Consider the following 25,119-nt stretch of genomic DNA (forward strand, 5'->3'; position numbering starts at 1 on the left):
AGAGTATATATGAAAACATTTTTTTTTTATTATACTGTTATAATAATACAATAGCTATTTATTTGTAATTATTTACAACGTATATGTTGAACTTTTTTTTTTGAATATTTACATAAAAATGAAAAAATTATTTTCTATTTAAAAAATATTTGATATTTCATTTTTTCAACATAAGACTTGACTTTTCTTTTTTTTTTCTAAAATTAAAGAAAGCCTTTTTTTTCTAATTTTTATCGAATATCTTGAATAAAATTAAATATTCCTATTTACAACAAAATTGTAAATAATTGAAATTAAAAATGTTTATCAATGATAAAATTTGTCATCAATCAGAATCATCTGGTGGTTGAATTTTACATTTTATAAGTTTAGTTGGTTCTTTTTTCACTTTAACAATCTCGTCACATGGTTCAGTCTTTATTTTTCTTATTACATTTTCTATTTCATCGGAATCGGGTTCAATTTTAATTTTTCTTTTCAATTTTTTCATCTTCTTTGGCGATTTATTTATTATTGATTCTTGATCATCAGCTTCGTTATCATTTTCCGTGTCCTGTGAATTTTTATTTAATTTCACATTTTTCTCTTCTTTTTCAATTTCAGAATTAGATGATTTATGTTTCTTTATTTTTGGTTTTTGATCAATAATTTCATTTTCCGTGTCTTGTGTGTTTTCATCAATCAAAGAATTTTCAATTGATTTCACATTTTCTTCTTTTTCAACATCAGTGTCAATTTTTTTACGATGTTTCTTTATTTTTGGTTTTCGATCTTCCAATTCGTTATGATTTTCAGTGTCTTGTGCGTTTTCATCAATGGAAGAATTTTTAACTTGTTTCACATTTTCTTCTTTTTTAATTTTTTGTCGATGCTTCTTTATTTTTGGTTTTCGATCTTCCAATTCGTTATGATTTTCAGTGTCTTGTGCGTTTTCATCAATGGAAGAATTAACTTGTTTCACATTTTCTTCTTTTTCAATTTTTTGTCGATGCTTCTTTATTTTTGGTTTTCGATCTTCCAATTCGTTATCATTTTCAGTATCCTGTGTGTTTTCATCAATCGAAGAATTATTAACTGGATTTTCATTTTCTTCTTTTCCAACATCAGTAACAATTTTTTTACGTTTCTTTATTTTTGGTTTTCGATCTTCCAATTCGTTATCATTTTCAATGTCCTGTGAATTTCCATTAGACGAGGAATTTTTATTTTTTTCACTTTTTAATTTTATTTTCTTTACTTTTGTCACCTCCTCATCTTCAGAATCACTTTCAAATGTAATTCGTTTTCTTTTACGTGCTGAAATTCCCGATGAATCGTCAACGAAATCTTCTTGAAAACTAATATTTTTTGAAGTTTCAGTCATTTCAATTCTCTCGTAATTTTCTGTTAAATCTTCATTAAAGAGTTTGCATCCCTCCAAATATTCACTGAAATTGAAAATAAACATTATTATTTATTAGTATAAAAAAAAAAATATATTCTACTTCTATGAAAAAAAACCCACTCTTCGTATAAAACACCTCGAATATAAGGTAATTTGCTACTAAAATCTACTTGATTTACAGTAAATTTAATTTCCTGTCTCATTTTCACATTATTGCCTGGCCAATCTTCTTCGTTCTCTGGTTGTGGAATAGAAGCAATAAATACTCTATGAACTAAAACTGCAATGTGATTAAATCCCACTTTATTAACGAATCCTGTAAAACAAATTTTTTTTATATAAATTCACAAATACTTTTCAAAATTAAATATTTTAATAATTTATTAATACAAAATTCTAATATATTTAAATTAAATTTAAATTTTATTAAATTTAATTTAAATAAATATACCCTTTAGTTTGGCATCTACTTTCGGTCGAAAAATATAAAAATCCGCTTCTACATCTATGTGAATGTACGAAGTATCATTAAGAATTCCTGCGACAGGAGTGAGAATTATTGGATTTTTATAAGCCAACAAAAGCCCATCTAATCTGAAAATAAAATTCATAAAAAAAAACATTCAAACAAATTTCCAGTATTTTTTATAGTAAAAATTAAAACATTTTCCCCACGAAGACGATATATAAACATAACCTCTAATATTCAGAATAATTAAATTAAACCTCCAAAAAAAAATTTAATATTTGCACAAATTAATATTTTTTACTTACTCGGCATCATATGCATTGAGTTTAGAATTTAAAATTTCTCTCAATGCTGAATCAATATTACGTATTTTACAAGAAGCCATCCCCAAATGTGTTCTGTGCCTTTCAAAATATACACACGATTCCTCATCTTCGAGAAGTCCTTTTAATTCCAAAATAGTCCAATAAATATCACTAGGTGCTTTGTGACCCATTTTCTTCATTTTATTTTATTCACAAAATTATGTTTTTATATCATGTTATAAAAACAACTATTTCAAAAACCAAACTCAACTGTTTTGATTCGCATACTCGTACATTTTTGAGGTTATGTGAGCACGTGTTGCGCGTATACGACGGAATGACGGATAAAAATTTCACCCACGCATTTCACGGTTTACTTCACGTTATTCGGTTTAAAATTTTAAGAGGCAATTATTATGAAAAAGCAAAGAATAAAAAAATTACGTTAATACGTAAAAAATAATAGAAAAATCAGAATTTGTCGGTACAAATTTGATTTTAATATCGAATATTACTTATTTGCATTGTTTTTAGTTAATATAAATTATATCAGGATATTAATATATGTTATGTAAAAAAATAAATTTTTCAATCAGTAAATGTTATTAAATTATTTATTAAATTATGAAAACACTCACCGATTGCAGCTTCCCAATTCCGGACACAATTGCAACGGTTTTGATATTTTTTTCCAAATTTTCTGCATATATATGGATTCTGAAAATATAAAAACAAATTTATCATCTAATCTTGAATTGTAAATTTTATAATACTTATAAATTACATTTTTTATTATAGAAAAAAGAAATAGGTGAATCTAGAATTGAGAAAAAAGTAGACGAAAGTAATGAGAAAATATTCCACACTCCCGATTTTAAGAACGAAATAAAACAAAAAAAAACATAATATTATCGCGATTTTAATTAACGTAATAAGAAAAAATTAAATATTACAAATAGAAATTTACATGAATAAAGCGAAATTAAAGTTTATTTTAACAAAAATACGACATTGGTGTCAAGAGTTAACCAACAAAAAGTTTGCAAAGAGCGACGCGCATATTTAACAATTTACTTATTATACCTTTTGAAATTTCACAACACTTTTCACTTAATTGACGAATATTTATCGGAATACACTATTAGCACACTCAATTATTAAATATTTTACTGTTTAATTAGGTATTTCCAAAAATATCTGATCAAAAACACAAAATTGTTGACATGCCGAATTCGCGGCAACAAGTGAACAAAGCCAATATGGCGTCATTTACCTTCCTCTACCCCCCAGTAAATAAGATTCTTAAATCATATTTTTTGGAAAATAAACTACAAATTTTGTATTTTTAATGATAGAATATCATTATTAGATAAAATTTAATCATTAAGAAACTTTTTATTCGAGATTTAATTGCTTCCAATCGTTATATTAATGAAAATGAAAAAAAAATTATACTTCTGCTCATGCGCAGAACGAAATTCACTTTTTCAAATTTATCGAAACAAACGATATTAATCGATATTCGACTACATTTACAACTTCAGTTTGTTAATTTAAATGATCTTACACACCTTTATATTTCTCAGTGTAATATCGAAAACAATGATCCTGATCCAAATCCATAACCAAATCCAAACCAATAAATGACTGGTACTAAATAATAAAATTTAATATAAAAAAGTACCTGAAAAATTTACAATAGCATATATAAATAAAAAAATTTATAATTTAAATTCAATTTAAACATTTTAATATTCTCTAAATTCTCAAATAATTAACATTTTGTGTAATTTTAATATTAATTTATACAAAAAGTGTAAAAAAAATAGATAAAATTAATTAAAATGTTAATTAATTTGAGTAGAGATAATAATATAAAATTTCACGTTTTAAAACAGTAAAAAAAATTTCATATATTATAAACTATAGTACTATAAATACATAATATATATTAATAGATTAAGAATATAATAAATTATACACTCCTGGAAAAATAAATTATTAATTCAATTAAAAAGAAATATTATTTCTCACCACGTTGATTCAACGGAAAATAATGATAAATTAAATAAAACATGCACAAAACACTTAGAAAACAAACACAAAACACTTAGAAAACATTTACAGAACATTAAAATATAATAGACAACATTGTGACAAAAGAAATAAAATATTGAAATAAAATAAATTTTCACTGGTACTCCAGTTACTTACATTTTTTACCCGATTTCCCTACCTATTGCTATATTTAAAACGAACATAAATGCCTATTTTTCCCGAATTTCCTACCTATATTTTTATATTCTAAACGAAACTAATACCGCCCAGGTGCAAATTACCTACACTAGGGTTAACGTCCCGGGACGTTACCGTCACCTGAGCGATCTTTTCTGAAAAGGAAAAATTTAATTAGTCCTTAATTAAAAAATTATCAAAAACTTTTAATTTTTCATTCAACATGCATTAAATTTTAATTTTTGAAAATTAAATATAAAATTAAAAAATTGTTAACAAAATTAATTAATTAAATTATTTAAAGTTAATAAAATTTTATAAATGTAATTTAAATTACTTTTTTTATAGAAAGAAAATTACTTTCTTTCAATTAAAAATATTACAAAATATAAAAAATATTAAATATACGGTAAATAAATAACATACATATAAACAATGAGAAAAAAAACATTGACAATAATATTAATTTCCGTAGTATTAAGGTAGTAATCTACAAAACATGTAATACTTTAGGATGTGGGGAGTGTTAGAAATTTTGAGGGGCTAATTTTCCGAAAATGTCACATGCTTTTTTTAGATTACTCCTAAAAATACTAGAAAAAAATATATTTTGTCAATGGTGTCACAATGTTGTCAGAATTCCTTCCGTTTTTTTTTTTTTTTTTTTTAATTTAATATTTTATTTGAATCAATTTAATAAATCTACTTTTTTTAGAGTCAAGAAAATTTAAATATTGAGAAATTAATAATAACTTAAAACATTAATTTTTAATTTATGAATCTACTTTTTTAATTTATAAAAAAATAAATGTTTTAAACAGGGAAGGTGTTACATAAAAAACCACTCATCAACCGGCGAATCCCACGTTGGAGCAATAACGTCATTGCCACTTCTCGAGCGCTTCTGGACCAGCTCCCGAGGATCCCTCTTTCTTGCTCGCACTTCTGCGTGAGGCCGGGAGCTCAAAAAAAAATATTATAAAAAAATAAGAAAAAATGAAAAAAAATTTTATAAAAAAAAATATATGCAGGGGCCACTTTTCTTCTTCCACATCCTTCCTTCCTTGTCTTTTCGGATAATTGGAAAATTGGAATGGACCTGAAAAAATAAAATTTATTAAATTAAATTATATAATTATTTTCTAAAAATACTATTAAATACTGAGTTGAACAAGATGAATGTTGATTGATAAAACTGTATTATGTATACATTAACAAAATCATTGAAGAGAAATTTTTAATCCAAAAATGTTACACACACGTAAAAAATTTTATAAAGAAAATTAATTTAAAATTGATTGAAAAAAAGACTCACCTGTATCGGGAGATTTCTGCGTAGTGTTAGAGAAACGATGACAGCAATACCTCTTTTTACAAGGACAAATCTTTCTTGTCCTTGATCAACTACCTAAAAAAAAAATAATGTTATATGTGTAAAATAAAGTATTAAAAAACTTTAATATTATCAATTATTTTTAAATATATTAATATTTATAAATATTAACATTTGATTTTCTATTATCAATTATAAATATTACAATAAATTTTTAACTGATTTTCTTATTGTATTTATTGATATTTCCGAAAACTATTGGAAAAAAGTCTCACCTATAAGGGAAAATTTCTGCGTTGTGTAAAATTTACGATGACAGCATATCCTCTTTTTAAATGGGCAAATCCTTCCTCTGCTGGACCAACTGTCTGAAAAAAATTAATATTTACAAATGTGAACATTTTTTATATTCTATCACCAATTATAAATATTAGAATAAATTTGAACTACTTCTTTTATTACAACTATTAATATTTTTTAATGGTACTGGAACTTGTTCATAATTTGCAATTTTTTTTCTACGGTAGTTATTGTTATTTCTAAATATTTAATTAAATTAAATTTTGTTAATAATATTTATTAATATTTTAAAATACAAAAATTAAGGGAAAAAATTTATAATCAACTTACATTGAACTGCGACTCAGCAATGCAAGATCTCCTCCAGGAGCAGCTCCGCAACAAACACCCATCCTTCATGATTGAACACCTATAAATTCAGAAAAAAAATAATTAAACCTTTCCTTATTTTCAGTTTTTTGAAAATTTTAATTAATTAACAATTGTGTTAGTAAAATAATAATTTTCTGAATAAAAAGATACTCACTTATTCGAAGATTTAGTAGAAGTTGTTATTTATGGATAACAATTTCATTAAATTCTTCTCCAAATCTGAATTCTGGAAAAACAAATAATAAACAAAAATTGTTAGAGAATAAAAAATGTTTAATATTTAAAAATTCCGTAAATTCTGTTTTAATAAACAATTATTCACCTGAGTTGAGAAGAATTGACGCCGAAAAGTTTAGCATTTTTAGCCTTTTTTCTATGATGACGTCTTTAACCCTGTAAATTAATAAAAAAAATAGTTAAATAAATATACGATGAGAATTTTAATATTTTTGAAATTTTGCTTTTAAATTTTATCTCTAAAATACGGCGGACAAGTACCCAAACAGATGGAGAATTGAAATATGAAATTGGGTATGTGGTAATTTTTAGGTTAAATTCTAAAGCGTCATCAAGATTGACTAAATATTGAAAATTCTGATATTTACCAACAAAAATTAGTTGAAATCTTGAAAATTTAGATCAAACTGAACTAAATTATTGAAAAACACTTTTAATTTCATTAAGATTATAAGATACTTTTTGTTATTCACAAAATATTTTGTCACTTTCAACCGCGCTTTCAACAATGTCCACTATAGTGAGCAATGATACCAACTTGAACTTAAAAAATTACCAACCAATCAAACTCTTACCAACATAATTACAAATTTTTTTAACTACTTGTTTTTAATTGTTATAACCTTCTTTTTTATTATTTTAAATTTTTTTAAACAATTATTCAAATATCTAATAATTATTATTATTAATAAATTTATTTTTTAATAAATTTTTTTATAATGCCAAATTTTTGAGGTTAGATTTTTTGTCCAAAATATTTTACCTGAATTTATTATTTTTCTTTATAGCTGCCACAAAACTTTCATAAATTTTCTATTATTCATATAAAACTGGACTAAAGTATCATAAAATATATATAATTAACGTTATGATGATAATAATAGCAAAAAGATTAAATTCCCTCGAACGAAAAACGTTTCTTCTACTTTCTGCTGGCGACGCCATTTGCAATCAACAGTAATGCCAACCCAAGATAACAAAAAACTAAACTTTTCATTTTTACCAATATATAAAAAAAAATTTTTTTGATGAAAGTTTATTTTTTCTTTATTTATTTGTTTTATTTTGCATTTTATATATTAGTTATTGATCAAATAAAATAATTACATTATTACAATTTGGATGATACATTTACCTATGCCCGTGAAGTTAGCACCACAACTTAATGAAAATCAATTTTTTTTTATTTTAAACGTTTGTTGGTCGTTTGATAGTGTTTGATAGTTGATATTTAACGTTTGATAGTAATAATTAGAAAAAATAAACATAAATCAAATTTTGGTGTGCTATTTTCACAGTGCACCCCAAATTAAAAAAAATACTAATTTTTCATTTGTAAACGTTTGTTGGTTGTTTGATAGAGATTGATAGTCAATTCTGAACGTTTGATAGTTGAAATAATAATAAATATAAACATTATCAAAAACATCTATCCATGTCGCATCCCTCCATATGCGCATGCGCAAAACATACTTTCGCGGCATTTTCAAAAAACAGAAACAAATTTTCATCTTCGATTTTAGAAACAAAATGTAATACTTCAAATTTTTATTCATATATCATACAATTAAATACTCTCCTTTCAAAAATTGAACAAATTGAATAATTGTCAAATTTTAATTCCAATCGTTTGTAGGCAGTTTAATATTGATTAATGGTAGACTAATATCGTTTGATAGTGATTGATAGTTCATTATTTTCGTTTGATAGAGATATAAAATTGACTAAAATCATTTGATAGTAATTGATAGTTGATTATTTTCCTTTGATAGTGATTTATAATTGATAATTATAGTTCAATAGAGATTTATAATTGACTAAAATCGTTTGATAGTGATTGATAGTTGATTCTTATTGTTTGATAGCGACTAAAATCGTTTGATAGTGATTGATAGTTGATTCTTATTGTTTGATAGCGACTAAAATCGTTTGATAGTGATTGATAGTTAATTATAATCGTTTGATAGTGAATAATAATTGGCTGAAATCGTTTGAGAGTTAATTATTATTGGCTAATATCTTTTGATAGTGATTTACAGTTGGCATAAATCGTTTGATAGTGAATAATAATTGGCTGAAATCGTTTGATAGTGATTGATAGTTGGCTAACATCGTTTGATAGTGATTGATAGTTGATTATTTTCCTTTGATAGTGATTTATAATTGATAATTATAGTTCAATAGAGATTTATAATTGACTAAAATCGTTTGATAGTGATTGATAGTTGATTCTTATTGTTTGATAGCGACTAAAATCGTTTGATAGTGATTGATAGTTAATTATAATCGTTTGATAGTGAATAATAATTGGCTGAAATCGTTTGATAGTTAATTATTATTGGCTAATATCTTTTGATAGTGATTTACAGTTGGCATAAATCGTTTGATAGTGAATAATAATTGGCTGAAATCGTTTGATAGTGATTGATAGTTGGCTAACATCGTTTGATAGTGATTGATAGTTGATTATTTTCCTTTGATAGTGATTTATAATTGACTAAAATCGTTTGATATCGATTGATAGTTGATTATTATCGTTTGATAGTGATCTATAATTGACTAAAATCGTTTGTTAGTGAATAATAATTGGCTGAAATCGTTTGATAGTTAATTATTATTGGCTAATATCGTTTGATAGTGATTTATAGTTAATTATTGTCGTTTAATAGTGACTTATAATTGACTAAAATCGTTTGATAGTGAATAATAATTGGCTGAAATCGTTTGATAGTGATTGATAGTTGGCTAACATCGTTTGATAGTGATTGATAGTTGATTATTTTCCTTTGATAGTGATTTATAATTGACTAAAATCGTTTGATATCGATTGATAGTTGATTATTATCGTTTGATAGTGATTTATAATTGACTAAAATCATTTGATAGTGAATAATAATTGGCTGAAATTGTTTGATAGTGATTGATAGTTGGCTAAAATCGTTTGATATCGATTGATAGTTGATTATTCTCGTTTGATAGTGATCTATAATTGACTAGAATCGTTTGTTAGTGAATAATAATTGGCTGAAATCGTTTGATAGTTAATTATTATTGGCTAATATCGTTTGATAGTGATTGATAGTTGATTATTATCGTTTGATAGTGATTTACAATTTACTAAAATCGTTTGATAGTGATTGATAGTTGATTATTATTGATTGATAATGATTTATAATTAATTATTATAGTTTGATAGTGATTTACAATTTACTTAAATCGTTTGATAGTGATTAATAGTTAATTATTTTCGTTTGAATATGATATACAATAGACTAGAATCGTTTGATAATGATTGATAGTTGATTTTTAACGCTTGATAGTGATGTATAATTGACTAGAATAGTTTGATAGTCTTTGATAGTTAAGATTCAAGGTTTGATAGAAATAATTAGTAAAAATATTTTACACACAAAAATTGTGTGTCATTTTCACAAAGCACCCCAATTTCAATAAATTATTGATTTTCCTTTTACAATCGTTTGTTAGACGATTGATAGCAATTGATAGTATATTTTAAACGTTTGATAGTCCAAATTAAATTAGATATTAAGGTACGCTCTCACCTTTTGCTTGCATGCACGCATGCAGAAGTTGTTAATTATAGATCACTATCAAACGATAATAATCAACTATCAATCGATATCAAAAGATTTTAGCCAACTATCAATCACTATCAAACGATTTCAGCCAATTATTATTCACTATCAAATGATTTTAGTCAATTATAAATCACTATCAAACGATTTCAGCCAATTATTATTCACTATCAAACGATTTTAGTCAATTATAAGTCACTATTAAACGACAATAATTAACTATAAATCACTATCAAACGATATTAGCCAATAATAATTAACTATCAAACGATTTCAGCCAATTATTATTCACTAACAAACGATTTTAGTCAATTATAGATCACTATCAAACGATAATAATCAACTATCAATCGATATCAAACGATTTTAGTCAATTATAAATCACTATCAAAGGAAAATAATCAACTATCAATCACTATGAAACGATGTTAGCCAACTATCAATCACTATCAAACGATTTCAGCCAATTATTATTCACTATCAAACGATTTTAGTCAATTATAAGTCACTATTAAACGACAATAATTAACTATAAATCACTATCAAACGATATTAGCCAATAATAATTAACTATCAAACGATTTCAGCCAATTATTATTCACTAACAAACGATTTTAGTCAATTATAGATCACTATCAAACGATAATAATCAACTATCAATCGATATCAAACGATTTTAGTCAATTATAAATCACTATCAAAGGAAAATAATCAACTATCAATCACTATCAAACGATGTTAGCCAACTATCAATCACTATCAAACGATTTCAGCCAATTATTATTCACTATCAAACGATTTATGCCAACTGTAAATCACTATCAAAAGATATTAGCCAATAATAATTAACTATCAAACGATTTCAGCCAATTATTATTCACTAACAAACGATTTTAGTCAATTATAGATCACTATCAAACGATAATAATCAACTATCAATCGATATCAAACGATTTTAGTCAATTATAAATCACTATCAAAGGAAAATAATCAACTATCAATCACTATGAAACGATGTTAGCCAACTATCAATCACTATCAAACGATTTCAGCCAATTATTATTCACTATCAAACGATTTTAGTCAATTATAAGTCACTATTAAACGACAATAATTAACTATAAATCACTATCAAACGATATTAGCCAATAATAATTAACTATCAAACGATTTCAGCCAATTATTATTCACTATCAAACGATTATAATTAACTATCAATCACTATCAAACGATTTTAGTCGCTATCAAACAATAAGAATCAACTATCAATCACTATCAAACGATTTTAGTCAATTATAAATCTCTATTGAACTATAATTATCAATTATAAATCACTATCAAAGGAAAATAATCAACTATCAATCACTATCAAACGATGTTAGCCAACTATCAATCACTATCAAACGATTTCAGCCAATTATTATTCACTATCAAACGATTTATGCCAACTGTAAATCACTATCAAAAGATATTAGCCAATAATAATTAACTCTCAAACGATTTCAGCCAATTATTATTCACTATCAAACGATTATAATTAACTATCAATCACTATCAAACGATTTTAGTCGCTATCAAACAATAAGAATCAACTATCAATCACTATCAAACGATTTTAGTCGCTATCAAACAATAAGAATCAACTATCAATCACTATCAAACGATTTTAGTCAATTATAAATCTCTATTGAACTATAATTATCAATTATAAATCACTATCAAAGGAAAATAATCAACTATCAATTACTATCAAATGATTTTAGTCAATTTTATATCTCTATCAAACGAAAATAATGAACTATCAATCACTATCAAACGATATTAGTCTACCATTAATCAATATTAAACTGCCTACAAACGATTGGAATTAAAATTTGACAATTATTCAATTTGTTCAATTTTTGAAAGGAGAGTATTTAATTGTATGATATATGAATAAAAATTTGAAGTATTACATTTTGTTTCTAAAATCGAAGATGAAAATTTGTTTCTGTTTTTTGAAAATGCCGCGAAAGTATGTTTTGCGCATGCGCATATGGAGGGATGCGACATGGATAGATGTTTTTGATAATGTTTATATTTATTATTATTTCAACTATCAAACGTTCAGAATTGACTATCAATCTCTATCAAACAACCAACAAACGTTTACAAATGAAAAATTAGTATTTTTTTTAATTTGGGGTGCACTGTGAAAATAGCACACCAAAATTTGATTTATGTTTATTTTTTCTAATTATTACTATCAAACGTTAAATATCAACTATCAAACACTATCAAACGACCAACAAACGTTTAAAATAAAAAAAAATTGATTTTCATTAAGTTGTGGTGCTAACTTCACGGGCATCATTTACCTGTATTTTTTTGTTTAACATGACGATGCTAAATTTTTTAGGTTAGATTTTCGTGTCAGAAAAATTTTATCGAAATATGCTAATTTTCTTTTTTCCTGCCATGAAACTTTTATAAATTTTGGATAATTTAAACAAATCTGAACTTAATTGCAATGAAATATGTATAATTAGCGCTTTGATTAAAAAAATACAATAAGATTAAGAGCTGCACGAAATATGGGTCTCCTACTCTCTGACGTCGCCATTTGCAATGAAGCGTACTGCCAACCCAAAATAGGAAAAACTAAACTTTTTCATTTCTACCAATATATAAAAAAAAATTTTTTTATGAAGTTTATTTTTTCTTTATTGATTAGTTTTTTTGCAATTAATATATTGCATATTAATAGAATAAAATAATTATATTATTAAAATTTGGATTATACATTTACCTGTATTTTTTTATTTAACATTACGATGCTAAACTTTCGAGGTTAGATTTTCGTGTCAGAAAAATTTTATCGAAATATGCTAATTTTCTTTTTTCCTGCCATGAAACTTTTATAAATTTTTAATAATTTAGATAAATCTGAACTTAATTACAATGAAATAAATATAATTAGCGCTTTGATTAAAAAAATACAATAAGATTATGCAGAGCTACACGAAATATGGACCCCTTAACCCCTGACGACGCCATTTGCAATCAACAGTAATGCCAACCCAAGATAACAAAAAATTAAACTTTTCATTTCTACCAACATGAAAATAATTTCCTTTTGATTGTTTTATAAAAGTATAATTGAATTTTTTTATTTAACCATTATTATTATTGTCTTTTTAGTTTTTAATAAAATTTATTTAAAAATTAAATTATTTTATTCCTTAATTAAATATTTTGTAAGAGCCAATGAGAAAATCTATTTGACGCGTGCGCAATTGCGTTCAAAACATATGATTTACGTTTTGCAAATACTTGGTTTTTTAAATTGTTTTATGTGATATTTGTGTGCCTTTTTTTATTTTGAATTTATTCATGGAGAAATACAAAAAAACATGAGTGAAAATAATTCGAAAAACATTATAAATAATGAAGGAAAATGTGAAGATAAAACTAATTATAATAAAGTCATTACAAACTATGACAGAGATGACTATTCAGGTGATAAATCTCCAGAATTATTTTCGGGTAAGTTTTATTTATTAATTATTAAAATTTTTAATTATTTGTTCTTTGATAGTTATTTTGATAAAGGTGTATCAGAATTTTTATTGAAACCGAAAATATTATAAACTGGTTCGGTTTTTAATACACCATAACCTACAAATTTTTGAAACCTTTTGTTTACATTTTTCAATGTCTATTTTTGTTTATAAATATTTATTTATAATATTTATATTTATAAATTAATTAATAATAATTTTCAGATTATGAAGAAACTAATATAATAAATGAATGTTCACCACAACGATCAATGGACGATTGTTCTTTTCTTAATTCTTTCAAAACTCCTGTGTTACATTCGGATGTTGAAGAAAAGTAGGTTAATTATTTGGCTGATAATAATTTATAGTTATTTTATTGGTAATTAAATTTGATTGAAGGATTTTTTTTTTTTATTATCTGTGTATTTTTTATCAATAATTTATTTTTGTCATTAATGCATAACATTTTTTATTAATTAATTATATTTGATAGTGTATCTAACTTACCTGTGATTCCGAAAACACCTGCCAGTCTTGCACCTTTCATTTACAAAAATAACGAGCCATGGACAAGCGAATTAGAAACTCCAGATGCAAAATTAGTTGCAAAATTACAAACTTCATCAAAGAGTGGAGATAAATGTTGGAAAAATGTAAGATTTTGGTTCAACAAAATTAAATTTATTTTATTATTATTCTGTGAATATTTTTAAAATTTATTTATTTTAATTTAAATTTAAATTTTAGGTTGACGGAACTTCGAAACGTTCACAAACTCCAATTTTAGAGAAAATCCAAACAGAAAACAATGAATCTGTTTCTCCTATTTTGAGTAGTAATAAAAAAATGAAACCTAAACGTCAAATTTTTAAATCAAAAGTATTTGAAAATTTCGAGATTACACCGAGTTTTGAGAATATACTTAAAACTGAAGAATCGACATTAAACGTTGATGTAGTAAAAAAATCCGAATCATTAATTCAAGACAATGTTTCTAATGATTCCAACGTTATTTCTACAATTAATAAAAATTCTAGTCCCAAGTGTATTGATAATAAAACGAAAAAGTTACCTACAACTGAAGCCACCACATCAACAACAAAATCATTATTAGAGAAATTCAAAGAAGTGAAGAGTATTCGAGGAAAAGAAGAAAATTTTGAAATTGCCGAAATTAATATTTCTGACAATGTAATGTTAAAAAATGTTATTCAACTTGAACGTGCTTCGAGAGACTTTTCTAATTCTACAAAGAAAAATATATCATCAATAAATGAAATAGGACTTGTGCCATTTTCGCAATATTTCAAAGATGAAAATGAAAAATCCTTCAATAAGAAAATTAATGATATTTCTGAAATAAAAGAGAATACAATGGAAAAAGATACTTTAAAAGAAATTTCTACAACTAAATCACCAATTTTGAAATGTGAAAAACAAAATTCTACAGAAACACCACAGAAAAAAAAACCAAAAGAATCATCATTTAACGAAGAGGATATTGATTATTCAGGTTTGAATTTTAGTCAATGGTTGTATAAAAGTGACGATTCAGATGAAAACATAAAAGATGAGGAGAAAATCAATGAAATTGAAAATAAAAAATCCAAAAATTTAACAGAAATTAAAACAAACGTAGAAATTAAACAAAAATTTGAGGAAACAGAATTAGAGGACAAAATGTTATTTCAAGAAATGGATAGTTTTGATTTTGAACAAAATTTCAAAGACGAATTAACACCAAAAGATTTGATAAAACAATCAAATTTAGATATTACTAAATCGTGTGGATTTTCCACAGCTAGTGGAAGGAGTATAAAAATCAACAAGGATAAATTAAAACAAGCTGAGAAAATGTATCAAGAAATTGAAATAAACCAAAATTTAAAATTAAAAACAAATGAAAGTGAATTTTCAGAAATAGCTTCATCTAGTAAAGAAAATGATCTCTCTTTAAATTTAAAAACAAATTTTACACCTGGTTTTGCAACAGCACGCGGTAATAAAATTGTCATATCTCAAGAAAAACTATCAAAGGCACAAAAAATATACAATGAAATTGAATTAAATTTATCTGATAAAGAAACAATTTCATCGAGTAAAGAAAATCATGTAACTGATTTGAATGTAAATTATAATTCTGGTTTTGCAACAGCCGGCGGTAAAAAAATAACCATAAGCAATGAAAAACTTTCAAATGCACAAAAAATGTACAGTGAAATTGAATTAAATTCTGCCGATAAAGAAGCAATTGATAAAGAGAATCAAGTTAAATTTTCGTCAAATCAATCTTTATTTAATAATAATAAAACACCTTTAATTAATACAAATATTCAAACAAAAACTGAATATTCAAATGATATAAAGCGTAAAATAATAGATGGAAATACAAATCACTCGAAACGATTTAAACCCCTAGCTATTCCGAGAGATTCTCCTATTTTTAATAGGCAAAAAAATATATCAAAAATTGAAAATAACGCCATTCAAAAGGAAGAATTTGTTAAAAATCAGAAATTTGAAAATTTCAATAAATCTGATGATTTAATAATAAAAGACGAGAATTCCAAATTAATACCAAGAAAAACTTTCAGTTTACCAATAAATTCTGAAAATAAAAACAATTTCAATATGAATGAACGATTATCATTACCGACTTCATTTAAAAATAAAATTTCAGAACCATTAAATCCAGAATCTCCACCATTTCACGGATTTAGTATGCAAAGATTTTCGTCAGCTGTTACAAAATTAAATTCCTCACCATTTTACGGATTTAGTTTATCCGATATGTCAAATTCCAATGTTTTATGTATGAAATTTCAAATTCTTGTCGAAAAACTAAAAAATAATTTAGAAAATGAAGAAAATATTATCTCAACTAGTGAAATTTCAAATATAAAAATAATAAAAGAAAAAGAAAAAATATCCACTGGATTTTCAACAGCTGGTGGTAAAAAAATAAAAATAGACTCTAATTTTAATGCTAATTTATTATTTAACGAAATAAATCAAGAATTCATGAAAATTGTCAACAATGAATCAATAATTGATAATGATTTTTCAAAAATAATAAATATTGATCGAAAAAATACAAATAAAAATAATGAGAATTTAATGAAAAAAGTTGTTAATTTAAATTTTAAACAAGAATTGGAAAATTCAAATAATAGTCAAATTAATAAAGAAGTTTATAATCGAAAACAACAGTGGAGTAATATTTTAAAACGTAGTATTGATGATGTGGACGATAATACACCATTGGGACGAAATGATAATTCAAAAAAACCAAAATTAAATTACGATTTTCATGGAAAAAAACTCTTCACCGAAGGTTCAATAAGTGATGATGAAATGGATTCACTACTGAATCAACCTGGATCAAGTTCATCTAAACGTGAAAAAAAAATTGACGATCATAATAATCCGTCAATATTAACTGCCGATCTTATCAACGATAGTATTGTTTCGGAGGAACTTTTTAAACCCTTCACAAAAGAAATTACAAATTATTCAGAATTAAATAATGATAAAGAAAAAATGGAAATTGAAGAAAAGAATGATTTTCCCGATGAAGTACCACGAAGTCCTGTTTTAGGAAAATCAAAAGTCAAAAGAAGACGAAGATCAAAAATGATTCAACCAATAATTAATGATAGTGAAAATTTAAAAATGGAAAAATTCAACTCTATTAATTCTGATTGTTCTTTGAGATTGCAAACTTTGGATACTGAATCTTTAATTTGTAATTCTGAAATTTTGGAAAAACGTATTGCAGCTACTCTCGAACTAGTGAGTTATTTTACTAATTTAATTTTTATATGAAATTATTTATTTAATTTTAATTTAATTTATTTAAAATAAATTTCAGGATAAAATTATATCTATAAAAAGAAAAGAAAAACCGAAACCAATGAGGGGGAATTTTTTGACTAATAGAGAAGAATATAAAAAATCGAGAATTTCTTTGTATAAATTAGCAAATGGCTCTGCTCCAAAATTAAGAAGTGAACAAGAGGTAGGTTTTAAAATTAATTTTTGTTGTTAATTTTCTATTTTATTTAAAACTCTATTGAGTTGAAATTAATTTTCATTTAATTTAATATTGCAGCTAAAAGAAAGAGGAATAAATCCCGATGTTTTGAATGTCACAGCTTCCACAGCTGAATTCTATAAATTTCGGATTGACATTATTAATGAGTATGTATTATTATTTTATTTTTATGATATTCTTTTTTATTATCGAGGAATAATTAAAAAAAAATCGCTATTAGGTCTGCACGAAGAAATCTTGTTAGTTTAAAAATTGGAGATGGTGCAACTTTAGTTCCCAATGAAAATGGTTTTGCCGGAGTCGAAGAATTTGAAACAAGTTTCGAAGCGAGTCCTGGAGTTGATCCCAGTCTTCTTCCACGAGGATGGTTGCGAAATCATTATCGATGGATCGTTTGGAAATTAGCTTCGATGGATAGAATTAAACTCGGTTCTTTAGACATTCCAAGGTGAATAATAATAATGTTATATTATTTTATTTATCATTTATATTATAAATTGAAGAATCTAATTTTATTTAAATTTTAAATTAAATGTAATTAAAACTTATTTTTTAAATAATGCAAAATTATTAATTATTTTCGAAATAATTTTTTGGTTTAAATAAAATATAAAAGCAAATTTATATTTCTAGAATGTTAACGCCAGATAGAGTGATGAAGGATTTAAAATACAGATATGATCGGGAAATTGATAGATCTCAACGACCTGCAATTCGAAAAATATTGGAAAAAGATGATGTGTCATCAAAAAGAATGATACTTTGCATTTCAACAATATCCGAGGTAAAATTATCAATTTTCTATTATTTGTTTCATTTTTTTAAAATTTTGTTAATTATTAATTAATTAAATTATTCTCAGTAATTATTTATTATTAATTTAAAATATTTTCAGAGTATGGACAATGAAAAAGATGAGAAGGATCCAAGAATTTTATTAAGAACACCAAGATGGAAAATTGAAGTCACAGACGGATGGTACAGTATACCTGTATCATTCGATACAGCAATGATGAAAAATATAATTGACGGAAAAATACAAGAGGGAACAAAAATTATAACATATGGAGCAGAATTAAACAATTGTAATCAAGGCTGTTATCCATTGGAGGTGAGAAAAAAATCTAAATTCTTTTTTTCTTTTTATACAAAGGTAATAAAATTGAAAATTTGACCTTTAAATAATTATTTAATTAAATTTTACTACAATAATGATTCTAATTTTTTTGTTCAGAAACCAGGAAATATATATTTAACAATTCACACAAACTCTACTCGACGAGCAAGATGGGATGCAAAATTAGGTTTCCAAAGGATATCAGGTCCAATTAGTTCAAATTTAAAAGTAATTGATCCTAATGGAGGATTCATTGGTCAAATAAATGTTATCGTTTCTCGAATATATCCTATAATGTATCGAGAAAAAACTGCAGATGGACAAACAAGTAAGTTTCCTTATTCGCATTGTCATAATTAAATTATTATTATTAATTTTATTACTATATATTTATTTATTTGAGCAAAAAGATTTACTGTTTATTCATTTACAGTTTATCGTAATGAGAAACAAGAAGAAAAAGCAGCGATGGCTTATAATCACGAGCGCGAAAAAAAAGCGGAAAAACTTTATGCTGAAGCACAAAAAAAATTGGAAGGAGCTAAAAACGATTCATCTGAAGAAGATAGTGCTGGATTTTTGACTAATTTCGATTCTTTTGTAAGTTGAAATTCTTAATTAATTATATTTTGCATTAACATAAAAGTAATTCTATTCTAAAAATATTCTAATAGTTTTTTTTGTGGAGGGGGTTGTATTTTTTATAAATTTTTAAGAAAAAATTCTCTTTTCTTTTTTTGTTTTAGCACAATTTAAGTGAGGCTCAACGGAATAAATTGTTGTACAATCGACAAGTTAAAGTGGAAAAATTAAAAATTCAAATCGATGAAGAAGTAAAGGCTAGTCATCCACCGAGAAATGTTATTCCAGTACGAAAAATTCGTATTGTAGATGGAGAAATTTGTGCTATTTTAACGATTTGGTCTACAAGTGACGATGTTAATATTTTTAAGGAGGGAAATTGTTATTCTATATTTAATGTTAACGCTTATGGAAGAAGGTATAAATTTAAAAACATTGATTACTTTGTTTTTACTTTTGTTTATTTTCTATTTTTTCTTTTTCTCTTTCAGGGATGGAGAGCTACATTTAACAGCAAGTAGGCAGGCAATTTTCAAATCTATGCCGAATTTAAATAAAAATTATCCTTGTCGACAATTTACATCATTGCAAGAGATTTCTGTGCCTGGTTTTGAACCACCTTATAGTGAATTAGACACCGTTGGAGTAGTTTCATGGATTGGAAATACTCCCCATGTGAATATTTATTTTAATTTCTTATTCATTTCAAATTTTTGAATATAAATATTAGATATTCTGAGATTTTTAATATTTATTAATTGCTTTTTAATAATTTAATTTTAGGGGATGAAAAATTTCGACGCCATATGTATTGCTTATCCAAACGAAGATTCTTCCTCGACTTATTTATTAATAATGTTTTGGCAAGGAATTTCCTCGTATGGCTTTTCAAGTATTCTTACCGTTGGCTCCTTAATTGGCTGTAGTAATTTGGAAATTCGAAAAACACGAAGTGCATCAAACATTTCTTTATGTTACTGTTCTGAGAGGACAGTGTTTACGAGGAATCCCCGACAGGCGCATTTGTTAAGCGCTTTTGAATTTTTAAACAAAGAAATAAAGGTGTCTTTTTATATTTCTATTCAATTTTACACGTTATTTCTTTTTTATTATTAAAATAATTTGTTTTTTTATTTTATTATTTAATAATTGTTTTTTTCTTATCTTTCAGGATATAAAAGCATATGCAACAACTTGTGGCGAGGAAATATCAACATTAATTCAGAAGAAACCAATTTCACGAATTTCGGGTCAAGGGATTATGAATTCAGCTGATCGAAATTCTGCAAATAGTCCACATTTTATGGTGGCAAAAACTCCCATTGACGTTGATACACCAGCAAAATCGTCTGTTAATCAAAAACGTTTGGAAAGATTGGCAAGATATGGACAACCACCAGAATTATCGCCAATGGTATTTAAAAACTCGAGTAGTGTCAGATCGAGTTTTCGACCACTCTTTGGAACGCCAAATTCGACAAAATTAACAAAACCTCGTCCTGATACAACGTGATTTCTAATAAGTATTGAAATATTTTCATTGTTTGCCTGTTTATTCATATTTAATTAATTCTTTAAATATGGAGTAGTTTATTGTTTAAAGGGAAAATATTATTTAAAAGAAAGATAAATTTCAAATTATATTAGTTATGAAATTCAATTTCTATTGATAATATAAACCTGAAAAAAATTTCATGTTTGATTAATGCACTTTATTTTTGGATTATTGTTTGAGAGAGAAAAATATTATTTAAAAGAAAGATAATTTATTCAAATTGAATACAATCTGTTAAAATAATGAAATTAAGTTTGCTGAAAAAAAAATTCATAGTGCTTTTCATTGTAATTATGCTAAGCTAATAAATTGTTCAATCTTTGTATTTTAATTTTCAAAAAATCGACAATAATGGAGGAAAAAAAAATGTGTTGATTAAAGTAGTTTGGTTATATACATAATATTAACTCTTTATTACTGTTAAATATGCATTATATAAATATCTTGTAAAATAATTTATTTTCGTTTTATAAAATAAATTCTAAAATTATCAACAATTTCTTGTTACATATATTTTTCCTGAATGAGAAGAATGAAAATAAAAATTTTATTTATTAATTAAATAAATTAAAAATTAAATTTATAAAAAATAAATAATAAAATAAAAAGAAAAGTTTTTAGAATGACTAAGAAATGTAAACAATTTTACAGTTTAATTTTATCATAGCGCTCTCATTTTTAAAATGTAAATTCTAGAGATTAATTTTATCTTCGCATAAAAGTTGCATGAGATACTTATAATTCTCTTATCAAAAGAATTTTTTTTCGTTAAATTAACGTCTCGTTAAGATATTTTCGACGCATCGAGATTATATTATATGTAATTAGTGATGAAGAACAAATACTGACTCATATCCTTTATAAAATTCGAAATTATCTAATTTTTTCTACCAAAAATTGCCATTTTTTTAATTTTCTTTTTTTAGATAACAAAAATGAAATTAAACTAAATTAATTTAACAATTTAATAAATAAATAATTGTAAATAAAAATAAATAATAAAATAAAATTAATTACTGGATAAAATAATTAATAAAGGAAATTAGTCAGTAATAAAAATATTTACAGAAATTATTATATTTAAATAATATTAAGAAAATTTTATTTTGGACAATAATTATCTATTTAAGAAATTTATAATAAGAATAATGAACAATATAATTTTATCTCGACACACCTGGACATTTTTCGTTCTTATGTCACTTAAAACTTCAAACTAAAATTGCATTTTTCAAACAATAAAACATTTTGAAGAAACGGTATGGCTTCATAAAATAAGAAAAGGCAAAAAGAACCTTTTAATCTCATCTAAAGAAAGGCTTCATAAATGACAGGTAAACGTCTGGTGCGACTAAGTCGTAGAAAATCCCCAAATTATAAATTTCTATGGAAATATCCTACTTATGTATACTGAGTCGCCAATGGAACAAAATAGACTCCCTGGTAAGAAATGGCTCTCTATTTCAGGTAGAAAATTCATATTCAATAATATGATTGTACTTTACAAAATTTTTCGCACTTTCAAGTTAATCCCTACTGCCCCTTATAATAAATATATATAGTCGAGAATATTATTGTATCTACAAAAAAAAAAATAACAAATTTTCGTTTGAAAAAATAATAAATAACTAATTAAACAATTAATAAAAATTTTCCCGAAACATTAATAACAATAAGTAAAATTAATATTAATGACAACAAAAATAACAATTATAATAATTAATAATAATAATAATAATTAATAGTAATAATAATTAATTAAATTATTAATTTCGTATTCAAATGCATTTTTACATTAATTTAAATTTAAAAATTATTCGCGCCACAAGTGGGACAATCACGTGAGTGGCGCATGCGCAGTGGGTGAAAAATCAACTTCGCGCCAACGGTCAGCAGAAAATGTCAGTTGCAAACGCACCGGTTTGAGGTGAGCATGGATTTTTCAAACTAAGTTTTCTTCTCCTTTGTTATTTCAAGTGGTTTTATTTCAAGTGTTAAACATAATTGTTTTTATCAAATATCATGACAGAAATTGTAAAGTGAAACAAGTGATATGTCGAAAAATAATCAGTGATTGTGTATTTGGTATATACCAGTGAAAAGTTTTAATGAAAAAAAATATGATAGTTTTTGTTTATATAAACCAATAATTCTTATTCGATATAAGGTTTTTTTTTCTTTTTTTTATATTCTTTTTAAAAGTGTACACAAGATAAATGATTGAAAGTTAAATTTTTTGCATCGATAAACGGAAGAAAAAATGAGCGATAATCCAAAATTGGAATTTGCACTAGGCAGCGAAGTTTCAATGGGACATTTTTTCAAAAGTTCCTTTGCAAGATCATTTATATCAAATTGTCGTGATTCAAAATCACTTGATTATGAATTTTTGGATAATGGAACAATCACCGAGGAACCTGAAAGTTTGAATAAAGGAAAAAATAGTAATTTTTATTCACTGATGAATTTTGGCACTGGTAATGATGATGAAGAAGGAAATGACAGTGAACAAAGTCGATCTATTTGGAAAATTGGAGAGGTATGTGAATTTGTTTTTTTTATAACAAAAAGAAGAATAATAAATTTAGAACCGAAATTTTAAAGTGCATCGTAAAATTTTGAATTGAGGTTAGAATTGTCAAGTACCTGCTAGGTAAATCTTTTGAGGGATAGAGAATTGTCCCTTAAATTATATAGGTTTGCGTAAAGGATAGATCGGCAAATTTTCAACAGCTGCATAAATTGAATTCAAAGCAATTAGCTCAATAGCGTTATTCACAGTGAAATGCTGCCAAGTATATTATAAAATAGTTCGAAATTCTTTATTTCTTCCTGGAATCCTTTTGCTTTTATGGTTTTCGATCTTTTTCTTGATAATTTACTTCTATTCGCGATATAAGAATTTAAAATAATAGTTTAACATAAATAATTTAAATTTGCTGAACTATTAGACCCCCAACTATTTTCTTAATGTTTTGCTAAGATTTACATTAAATTTGTTTGTTTTTATTAAGTGCATGCTGTTTTATTATAGCCTTGAGATATGTATATACATTTACGGGTTATATCTATGAGTAGTAGTAGCTTTATAATGTAAATTATTCTTTGTTAACCACCGTTATATTCCTGTTTTTATGGTGGTCATAAAAAATATGACAATATTCACTAACTATGATGAACTTCTCAACTTTTTAATAACTATGATATTGTTTATTGTATATTTTCTTCATCCCAACAAATTATATTCTTCTGGTATTTGCCGACACAGGCCATTAATTACGCTCGTTTGACAAAGTGAAATGTACATTTCCGTTTGTTAACAATTTGAACATTACGTGGTATTATTTATGTCACATATATATTTTGTTGGAGAAATCACGTGCTAATGAATTCTCAGATTAATTTATTAGATAATTCTTTTTTTTTTTAGTTTTCTTGTAATATTTTTTTTTTTCTGTAAATAATTTTTGATTTAGTAATATATAATATTATAAAATAAAATTCCAAGTATCGGTGCATAATAAATTTTTTTTTTCTTTTAGACATCAACGAAAACAATGGAAACGGTCGAGTTGGAGAAGCTTCGAAAGGTAAGACGTTTTCTTAATATATATATGTATGTATAAAGGGATTATACTAAAAATTTGTGGCTTGTCAACACTTCTATAAATCATTTTGATTTCAAAGAGAGATTTTCAACTGAAAAAAAAGGGGCGAAATGAATTTTTCGATTCCAAAAATAATTCAATTTATAAATTCTAATTTTAAATATCGATGACCTATTTTATTTTTTTTTTTTTGAAGAAAACTATTTCACGAGCGTGAAAATTTATTTTTTTCTTTAAAATTCGAATTTTTTTTAAATCTTCTGTTAATTTTATTGAGATTTAAAAAATGCAATTTTTTCTAAAAAGAAAAGCTTTAATATCGCAATGGCATTTTTTTTTATAAAAAATTTATTATATATCGAGAATTTATTTGTAGGATGCTGTAAATTATGGTAAATTCTTAAGGCCTCACTTGAAGAATTCTAGCAAA

At 25.0% G+C, this 25,119-nt stretch overlaps 4 protein-coding genes and 1 long non-coding RNA gene across 6 annotated transcripts in view; 2 read left to right on the forward strand and 3 right to left on the reverse strand.

Annotated features, from left to right (window-relative positions):
- Positions 1-3,769, reverse strand: part of LOC127282472 (uncharacterized) — a 241,720-nt gene extending 237,951 nt beyond the window's left edge. The window contains exons 1-2 of the mRNA XM_051306726.1: positions 3,730-3,769; positions 2,797-2,875 (exon numbers count right to left, since the gene is read on the reverse strand). The gene's annotated coding sequence lies outside the window, so the exon portion shown is untranslated. The remainder of the gene's footprint in view (positions 1-2,796; positions 2,876-3,729) is intronic.
- LOC127282467 (DNA-directed RNA polymerase I subunit RPA43) lies at positions 33-2,487 on the reverse strand. The gene is made up of 4 exons (XM_051306715.1): positions 2,159-2,487; positions 1,836-1,978; positions 1,505-1,700; positions 33-1,427 (listed from the first exon to the last, which is right to left on the reverse strand). The coding sequence occupies exons 1-4, from the start codon at positions 2,356-2,358 to the stop codon at positions 326-328; spliced, it is 1,641 nt and encodes a 546-aa protein (XP_051162672.1). The 5' UTR covers positions 2,359-2,487; the 3' UTR covers positions 33-325.
- Positions 3,770-6,008: 2,239 nt separating the features above from the next.
- Positions 6,009-13,244, reverse strand: LOC127282462 (uncharacterized). 2 transcript variants are annotated; one of them, XR_007843207.1, is made up of 5 exons: positions 13,020-13,244; positions 6,721-6,791; positions 6,553-6,624; positions 6,357-6,435; positions 6,009-6,094 (listed from the first exon to the last, which is right to left on the reverse strand). It is a non-coding gene; the product is annotated as an uncharacterized LOC127282462 (long non-coding RNA). The 2 variants fall into 2 exon arrangements; XR_007843206.1 differs by lacking the exon at positions 13,020-13,244 and adding an exon at positions 7,399-7,476.
- A 256-nt stretch (positions 13,245-13,500) lies between these two features.
- Positions 13,501-21,584, forward strand: LOC127282454 (breast cancer type 2 susceptibility protein-like). The gene is made up of 15 exons (XM_051306694.1): positions 13,501-13,756; positions 13,996-14,107; positions 14,267-14,426; positions 14,521-17,565; positions 17,645-17,791; positions 17,885-17,973; positions 18,048-18,275; positions 18,461-18,611; positions 18,723-18,938; positions 19,062-19,272; positions 19,378-19,544; positions 19,691-19,944; positions 20,018-20,201; positions 20,310-20,588; positions 20,698-21,584. The coding sequence occupies exons 1-15, from the start codon at positions 13,624-13,626 to the stop codon at positions 21,037-21,039; spliced, it is 5,718 nt and encodes a 1,905-aa protein (XP_051162651.1). The 5' UTR covers positions 13,501-13,623; the 3' UTR covers positions 21,040-21,584.
- A 1,385-nt stretch (positions 21,585-22,969) lies between these two features.
- The window catches only part of LOC127282456 (uncharacterized), a 43,004-nt gene continuing 40,854 nt past the window's right edge, over positions 22,970-25,119 (forward strand). The window contains exons 1-2 of the mRNA XM_051306697.1: positions 22,970-23,620; positions 24,624-24,671. Of these exons, the coding sequence (XP_051162654.1) occupies positions 23,342-23,620; positions 24,624-24,671 (327 nt within the window). The 5' untranslated portion in view covers positions 22,970-23,341. The remainder of the gene's footprint in view (positions 23,621-24,623; positions 24,672-25,119) is intronic.

Source organism: Leptopilina boulardi, unplaced genomic scaffold (assembly GCF_019393585.1).
Source record: "Leptopilina boulardi isolate dan_hultmark-lab unplaced genomic scaffold, ZJU_Lbou_2.1 LbouV2_30, whole genome shotgun sequence".
Taxonomy (NCBI): Eukaryota; Metazoa; Arthropoda; class Insecta; order Hymenoptera; family Figitidae; genus Leptopilina; species Leptopilina boulardi.

Bases quoted from the DNA above. Each gene is read 5' to 3' on its own strand.
- LOC127282454 (XM_051306694.1), top strand. From the start codon at position 13,624: ATGAGTGAAAATAATTCGAAAAACATTATAAATAATGAAGGAAAATGT. The intron at 13,757-13,995 runs GTAAGTTTTATT...AATAATTTTCAG, and splicing joins ATCTCCAGAATTATTTTCGG to ATTATGAAGAAACTAATATA. The intron at 17,974-18,047 runs GTATGTATTATT...AATCGCTATTAG, and splicing joins CGGATTGACATTATTAATGA to GTCTGCACGAAGAAATCTTG.
- LOC127282467 (XM_051306715.1), bottom strand. From the start codon at position 2,358: ATGAAGAAAATGGGTCACAAAGCACCTAGTGATATTTATTGGACTATT. The intron at 1,701-1,835 runs GTATATTTATTT...TTTGTTTTACAG, and splicing joins AGTAGATGCCAAACTAAAGG to GATTCGTTAATAAAGTGGGA. The intron at 1,428-1,504 runs GTGGGTTTTTTT...TTTCAATTTCAG, and splicing joins CGAGGTGTTTTATACGAAGA to TGAATATTTGGAGGGATGCA.